Source organism: Patella vulgata, chromosome 5, assembly GCF_932274485.2.
Source record: "Patella vulgata chromosome 5, xgPatVulg1.2, whole genome shotgun sequence".
Lineage (NCBI taxonomy): Eukaryota > Metazoa > Mollusca > Gastropoda > Patellidae > Patella > Patella vulgata.
In genome coordinates this window covers 66315408-66324485 of record NC_065883.2, presented here as the reverse complement: position 1 = coordinate 66324485, position 9078 = coordinate 66315408, and the positions used below count along the sequence as shown (strand labels likewise).

The 9078-nt window shown below is 38.1% G+C and overlaps 1 protein-coding gene across 1 annotated transcript; it reads left to right on the top strand.

The window, feature by feature from the left end:
* Positions 1-2849: 2849 nt before the first annotated feature.
* Positions 2850-7506, top strand: LOC126821362 (ectonucleotide pyrophosphatase/phosphodiesterase family member 5). Its single transcript, XM_056101038.1, has 5 exons — positions 2850-3084; positions 4069-4322; positions 5325-5561; positions 6347-6526; positions 7261-7506. Exons 1-5 carry the CDS (start codon positions 2850-2852, stop codon positions 7504-7506), a joined length of 1152 nt encoding a protein of 383 aa, XP_055957013.1.
* Positions 7507-9078: the final 1572 nt, after the last annotated feature.

Sequence of the window (9078 nt, the reverse complement as noted above, 5' to 3'; positions counted from 1 at the left end):
ATGTTAGTCCCGTAATGACCTAGTTTGTGTCGAGTGGACGTTAAACCCCATTTCTCGCTCTCTCTCTCTCTCTCTCTCGTTTGGACGTCAGTGTTGACATTTTGAGACGGTCCCTCACATTCATCATTAGTCGTTCGGATGGGACGAAAAACCGAGGTCCCGTGTACACATTGGCGTGCACGTAAAAGATCCCTTGGCAGTAGGCCGTAGCGCCGCTGCCCGGGCAAAATTTCCCTCATAGCACACTGTATGGCGTATGCCCGTCTTCAATTAGCCCATTTCATTTCATTTCATTTCATTTCATTCTTTCATGTTGCCTGCATGTAAAAACATCCGCGATACTAATCAACGGTAAAATCGAGAGAGGAGCAGGATATTTCGGGTGGCCCAGAAAATCGAGTGCACTATGATTAAATTAGTACTGTATACCTATGTCAATACCATTTCATAATATTATGTTGTACAGTATAGATGTTTGACAAATTAACTCCAAACTGAAGCCCCATCACTCAATTGGTGTTAACTTAGTAAAAGTGTCAAAAAAGAAGGTCAAATAGTGGTTTGCCGGACTGAGAAGTCGCACACCAATTAGCATAAACAAATATGATCAATGTGTCCTCCATCTTGCTGGTAAACGCCGTGTCAGCGCATATTCTACCTAGAAATCGAATTCGTCATAGCTAATTTATGTCCATTTCGCCCGTATTATATCCTTTAATTGTTTTTTTTTTTGTAAATGATTTCGTGCGTCCTTCATAAAGCCTTTTCCGTGAGATTCTGGTCCAGCTGGCGTAATCCATCAATCGGCAAAACATGATTCTTTTTTTAAATCTCGTAATATATGTTAATTAGAACGGGTTCCAGTATTGATAACGTTCGCCTCGGACTCCATCCACAGTAGTAGATTGTACTATGGACTTCCTGTGAGCAGGTTTTATTACCTGAACATAAAATGAACGAAAAGTGAAACCTTAGCAAATAATTCAATGATTTTGAAAAAAACCAGAACGGCTTATCGAGATGTAACGTCATGGTCACTTATATACATAACAAAAATGTCGATTCGAAAGTGTAAACTATTTTATTGGTTTATACTTCATTGTTTATGATAAAAGCATTTATTTCAATACAAATCATGACGATGTGTCTTGAAAGTTATTCGTTTTGGGCTATTTGTACTTGCGGAAATTTATGTGACCACGTTATTTCTGGTCTTATAAAATTAAGACTAAGTCCAAGTAACTTCTATGTGATTTATTAAACATAGATAAATCAACGAATATTTACAAGAAAGAGAGAGATCCGATCCGTTCTAAACCATAGCTCACTCCATGTTTGAAATACACTTCTACAAAATATATAATAGACAATTATGACACATTGACAATTAAACTATAAAATATTGCTTCTAAGTTGAAATCTAAAACAATAGTTCGTTTTATAGAGAGTTTGGTTAATGACCAATACTTAATCCCTCCATTGTTTAGACTGTAATGCTTCGTCTAAATTATATCCGGCGCAATAGCCAGTGGCTGGTTTAATAAGGTTCTATAACCCAGGGGGCAGTTGATATTTGGTTGCAAAGAGTTTGACTATGTGTGTTTATAAGAACAATATATCACTCATGCCAGTGTCTGTTTAATTCATCACGTATCTTACATGAGAAATAAATAGGTAATTAAAATAGATTTTAAAATATATTAATGTTGTCAAAGATATGTTTATCAAAATGGGAAAAGTAACATTGGTTTGTAATATATAGAAATCATAGACTTATGTCGGTCATATTAAGCACAAATGAATGTTCCAATTGTTGCGGGGACCATGTTGGTCTGACAAGGACAGCTGTCTAGTCGTTCGGATGGGACGAAAAACCGAGGCCCCGTGTATACATTGGAATGCACGTAAAAGATCCCTTGACAGTTGGAATTCGATATAAGCGTACCGCTGTCCGGGCAAAATTTCCCTCATAGCACACTGTATGGCGTATTCCCGTCTTCATTAGCCCAGTTCGGAGCAGAACAGTAGGACGTTAATCCCCATTTCATTTCATTTCATTTGGAGACAATATCCACGCTACCATATTGCAGATAATATATAACCAGAGCAGACATGTTATAAATGACATGGTTTCGACACGTGAACGCTTTATGACAAAATTATTTTTATAAATATTAAATACAACTAAAACACGGATCAGAGTTCCTTTATAGATAAAATGTTGGGGTTTTATGTCATGTCAGCACATAACGGGGTGCGGGTATCGTCACCTCAGCACAAAATAGGTTATATCAGGACTTACACGATACAGTTAAACTGTATTTAATTTAATAAGTTGCTAACGGGTAAGGGTCTTGAATAATGGCATCTAGTATTCGGAGTGGCTATAATTCCGCTGCCCCGGCAAAATTATCCTCATAGCACCATATACATAGCGTATAACCGACTTTATTAGGTCGGTTGGTGCAGAATTTTTTGATTAATGGGGTGGCAAACAGGCAAGAGCTCCGGGCAGCGAAAGCGACCCGAGCGGATACGGACACGACCAAGAAGGGGGAGGGCTTGGGGGGTTACGCCTGAAAATTATACCTCCGATAATTCTATTTCCTGCACTTTGGGACTGTAGAGATGTTGGCATGGAAAATCGAAATAATACAATAAAAAAATATAGTCAGAAGAGATTGTAAAAATTATACAATTGGCAGACAAAACGTTTTCAAAATATACTGTCTAAATACTTTTTCGTTATCGGCATCTCCAGGGCTACGGACATGGCTGGTGCATTGGTGCATAAAAGTATGATATTAAACTACATGTCATCTCATTTCCTTTGATTACAGGTCTCTGCAATGAATTGGTTACTTGTGTTATTGCCCTTAATTGGGTTTTGTGGAGTGACGGGGAGACCAAAGAAATACGTAGACAAGGTTTTGCTAGTCTCCATGGATGGATTTCGATGGGATTACCTTGACAAAATAGATACACCCCATTTTGATTATTTGGCGGATCACGGAGTGAAAGTTCGTTATGTGAACAATACATTCATAACTGAAACATTTCCATGCCATTACAGCATAGCAACTGGTAAGTATTTAAAATCCTGAATCACGGCAACGGATAGGTCATAGAAATCCTATGCCACTGGGGTTAATATTTGCTTGCACAATACTTTGGTCATATTGGGACAACCATTATGGTAAATCATTACGTCTTTGGTTGCGCTTGCAGTGCGAGGTTGGACCATTACGCTCTGACACCGTCGTTGTTACCTACTTTTATTCGATTTCAAGCCGTCAAGAGCTCTTTTATTCCCACAACCGAACGATTAGACAACTTCTTTATCAGCTCTGAACAACTTACGTAAACACATATGGTCAATAGGCTATGTCTTCTGCCTTGCTCTTAAACGGCAAGAAAGCACCTTCTGAACCCAGATATCAAATTCCTTATCTCTTCTAAGCCTATTTCTGCCCACTCCACACCCTAACTTATAGAAAATTTTAATTGTAAGTATATAAAACGATCTAACTTATTAAAGTTGCCTGACGATTCGTTTGATAACGATGAAAGTACTAGCCAAAAATTTAATTTTTAGTGTTTTTTTTTCTCTAATATTGGAATTTTATATTTGTGTACTTAAATACTTTATATGTGATTGCTTTTTGTATGTCTTGTACAATTCACGATATTTTAACCCAATATAGCCCGGTTGCATCTGACGTGCCTTAAAACTCTTATTTCATTCATTCATTCATTCATTCATTCCACACCGGAATGATAAGATAAATAGACAATTGGGAACGGTGCTGGAACAATCCAAACTTTCTTAGTTCAGCTCTGAACGTAAGTCTCCTTACACTGGACCAACAGGTTTAGGCACGTCTCTTCTGAAATTAAGAGCCGCACTCTAAACTATAACCCCAAATACGTAATGGCAGGTGTCGTGCACCAGAAATGTGTTATCTATCACGTCTTTTGTGAGGATTACGGAATACTAAAAGAGTTCTTTTTTATTTTTATGAAATGAAATAATAGCGGCAATCAAAACATTTAATCTGAATTTTCCAGGTCTGTATGAGGAAAGCCACGGTATCATAGCTAATAAAATGTACGATCCCGTATTTAATGAGACGTTCGGAATGGCCAATCACGATCCAAAATGGTGGGAAGCTGGAGAACCAATCTGGATAACCGCGACAAAACAAAATATGAAATCAGCAACATATTTTTGGCCAGGAAGTGAAGTCGCGATTAAGGGTGTGAGGCCAGAAATATGGTACCCTTATAATGAGTCGGTTCCATTTGAAGAGCGAATAGACACGGTAAAAATATTATATTCCTTCTACGAACGATGCATCATGTATTAAAGTACCTAACTATTTTTAAAATGTTAAAACTATGCGATAAACAATAGGTAACCATTTCATGGAGAGCCGTAGTTATTCAGTAGGTTAGACGTTGGTTCTCTAGCGTCAAAGTCTCAGGTAGGACCCCTGTGTTGGCCGAGAAAGTTCCTCGGATTGTCTGGCGTGTTTTCCCCTTGTCAGTGGTGGACTGATGGCTTGGCAAAGACAGCTGTCTAGTCGTTCGGATGGGACGAAAGACCGATGTCCCGTGTCCACACTGGCGAGCACGTAAAAGAACTCTTGACAGGTGGAATGGAGCCGCTGTCCGGGCACGGTTAGCCCAGTCGATTCAAAAATGTAAGACATTGAACCACATTTCGTTTTCATTTTATAAAATTCATGTCTTTTAGTAAGAGTAATAAGCCGGGCTGAAATAGTCAATTACAATTCATGTCTTTGGGTGATTTGGTAGCCGCAATGAATATACATTAATTTACTTTAGCAATTTACATAAATAAAATAACACGATTTACTAAAAGTTTGACTGGAGTTGATATAGTCCATCATTGTCAAACTTGGCACCATTATGCTTTGCAGACAAAACAAAATCGACAACAAGAAACATTTTTTAAAATCTTTCTTAGATCCAATAAGAATATGTATGGGGTTTAACGTCCACTAGACACATTCGTGACTAACATACTGTTAAATTTTATTTCAATAATTCGCTTGCGCGTAGGTGTCTTTAGAAGTGGGTGGAAATCGAAGGACACGGGGGAAATTCCACAGTTGGACAGAAGCCAGTGCTGTTTGTCACGTACATGCTGGGAATCGGAAATCATACCATAAGGCTCAACCACAGATCTTCTGATCTTAAGAGCATGCTTAGACCTCTTGCCACCACCCCCATATATATTCGGATATGATTGAATTCTATTCTAACTTGGTATTATATTATTGATTGCATATTGCATTCAGGTTATGGATTGGTTTGCTAATCAAGGTGTTCATTTAGCGACTCTTTACTTCCACGAACCCGATCACACAGGTCACCTGTACGGTCCAGACTCTCAGCAAATAAAGGATAAAGTGGTGTATATGGATAACATTCTCGGTTATTTGTTGGGAAAGTTGCGTGAAAATCAGTTATGGGATTCTGTCAACGTCATCATTACAAGTGATCATGGTATGACGTCAGTGGATGTCGATACCCAGGTAGGTAATTACAATAAAGTAATGAGGATTAAGACTAGTAATTATTTCCCCTGATTTCATCAGATATGAATGCAGTTCGCCTGCTGTTAAAGCAATTCTTTCAATTCCCCGTTTGCGTCTTTGTGTATGGAAATAATAACAGTGATAAAGCACGGGAGTGGATTACGGTTATGTCTGTAACCCATAAATAAACAATTATTTTTTACTATACTGATGTAATCCTTATACGACATTTATTATAAATTGAACATATAATATAAAAACACAAATTTATATGGAAAACAATCACTGATTTTATTTCACACTACGTTTCAACAAGTTTCTCTTGCCGTTCTCAAGTAACTTGTTGAAACGTAGTGTGAACTAAAATCAGTGATTGTTTTCCATATAAATTTATGTTTTTATATACTGATGTACCAGAAACCACAATCCGATATTTTCCAATCTCTCGATCTGTTTGAGTCAGTTAAGTGAAACATACAAATTCTAATCAGATTTCGTTAAACCCCAGATTTCCCATCCCCGTGATATATAACCACAGGATCTAATTCACGAGGCTTAATATGGCAATTGTTAGTACCCCCCCCCCCACGCCAGCATTGCATACCCAGCCATTGAAGATTGTCTTGTTTATCTAAAAGCATTTTTTTCACTTTTCTTATTCGAGAAATATTTTGTCGGTTTGATTTTGCATTTAAACGTTTTTATTTTACAAGCTGGTTGATATCCATGACTACGTACCCAATAACACGGTTAAAAGGGTTCCTAAAGATGGGCCTGTTATCAATATCTTACCGGAAGACGGACAGGTAGACACTGTTTACCAGTCCCTGAAAAACCAGTCGGACGCGATGCACCTAACTGTTTATAAGAAGGAGGATATACCAGAACACTACCACTATAAAAACAACCGTCGTGTAATGCCAGTTGTTGCTTTGGCTGATGAGGGATGGTTGGTCGTAGATGTAAGTATGCAGATTTAGCCCTAGGGGTCAGGAAATACAAACCAAGAGTGAGGGAATGGATTTTACGTTCACTCGACACTAACCAGGTCATTGCAGGATTAGAAGCATGACGGGAATATAATGTTTCCATAGGCACCACATAAGGGGAACTCGAGGAAAATCTGCTGTACGTTCCTACCTGCCAAGAATAGCATCTTTAGGTAGACCCAAATGATACCTCTAGCACACAAAGGCGGAAACAACACTGTCTGGGCTAACCCCTTTCCATCGCAATCCATAAGACAATTCTTATTTCTTTTCTGTGAGAAGAAGCCCCCATAATAGTAGCAAGTACATTTTTAAGAGCTGAAATGTTGTGAAGTTTAACTCTCGAAAAGCAATATCAATCCCAAGATGGTCCAATTTCGTTCATTATTTACAAATTATGATAAATTGGGCATATTTTCATATCCTTTGTAGTCAATAGCCAGCGCCATATATATTATTTGTTTTAATATTGTGATGGGTCTCATTTTTATACAGTTGAATCCTCGCCAAGTAATTATCAAAAGCTGAAATTTTGATTTTCTAAATTTAATATCAAATACTAAATTTGGGTACATGTAACGCTACGTCACATGTGTTATTTCCCGGTGTAGATAACTGATTATGAATTGTATTTCAATCAGAATTTGAGGAAATGAAACCACAAATATGATCTCGACTCAATGCATTTATTCATTGTATAATTTCAGAATAAGCATAGGTATGATTATCATCCCGGTGGTGCCCATGGTTACAACAATCAATTTATGTCGATGAAGCCAATCTTTCTGGCTCATGGACCCAACTTTAAATCGAATTACCGTCAAGAATCTATTAAGAATGTTGATATATACCCGTTAATTTGTGAATTACTAGGCGTGGTTGCTTCTCCTAACAATGGTAGTCTTAGCAACACTGAAGATATGTTAAGAGATAGCGAATACATAATAGGTTAAACGTCGTCTAGCAATGTATTTTATTAATTCTATTATATAATATATTCAAATAAATACAGACTCGTCTCACGCTAGAAGTTATTAAACCACCGCACATTGTGCAGGGAAAACAATATCCCAAACTCCAATTAATGGCATCATGGATAAGAATATAAACAAATCAGATGACCCGTGTATTTAAATTTATTTCCCACCCAGTATTCCAACATTTCGCAGCAAATACTGCACTCATTTGGCGAAACGCAGGACGACGTGGTGGTCTATCCTGGGCGGCACTTGAGGCTTACTGAATTAAAAATATACCCATATCAACCCCACAATAAGTAGTTGGCCCACATTAATTACTTGCATATTCACCGTTTTTATATAAAGAATATTTATTTTTTCATACTGTATCATGGAATTAAATTGCCCAACTTGCTTCTTAACCTGAAATGAAGAACATGTAACGATAGAAATGAAGTTACCCATGTTTTTTTAACTCCATTAATTACTCATATTGCGACTATTTTATTCAGCTGGTTAAATATACTCAGCCAAATTAAAAACTTGACACGGATGAATTTCAACAAATTTTTTTTTCTGGTAAGTCAAATATATTTTAAAGTGTTTCTAAGGATAGTAAGTAGTAAGAAGCCTTTAATTTCATAAAATTGTAAAGTCACGAGGATCACGTTACTTTTGAGCATATAAAGATGAAAAACCTGAAAAACACGTGCAAACACAAACTCGTGAGGTCAATCGATGCAAGTTTGCTTAAACTGAACACCCACACGTAACTTGAACTGGAAAAACAAATTAAAATTGTTATTTTCATTTTTGTTAGAAAATGCCGCGCCTTTCAAATGTAGAACGTCTACGTGCTATAGGTAGGCTCTATGCTGGTCAGTCTGTGGTCACTGTTGGAAGAGCCTTTAATTGTTCACGCCAGACAATAATTAATCTTAGAATGAGAGTGCTTCAAACTGGAACTATTGCCGACCGCCCAAGGGCGGGAGCGCCACGTGTGACGTCACTCCGGGAAGATCAAGCAATACGATTACGTCATCTTAGAAACAGATTTGTCACTGCAACCTCCACAAGTAGAGAGATGTTTGGTGGAAGGGTAACTGCACAAACTGTTCGAAATCGCTTGCAGGCTGCTGGTCTTCGAGATCGGAGGCCCTATAATGGACCAATATTGACACCTCTTCATCGCCGTCACCGACTTGTGTGGGCCACAAGACACATACGATTTACTCAAAGACAGTGTAATTCGGTTGTCTTTAGTGACGAATCTTGATTCACTTTGAGATTTACCGATGAGAGGGCCCGAGTGTACCGCAGACGAGGTGAACGTTACGCTCAAGTATGCGTCAGAGAAGTTGACCGATTTGGTGGCGGCTGCGGCATGGTTTGGGGTTCTTTTTGTGCACATTGACGTTCTCCTATTGTTGTTGTCCAAGGGAACTTAAATGCTGTCCAGTACAGAGATCAGATTTTGCAACCTGTTCTTCTTCCGTTTATGCAGAGACATGGGCCTGGACTAACGTTTCAGCAAGACAATGCTCGACCCCATACAGCAATTGCTAC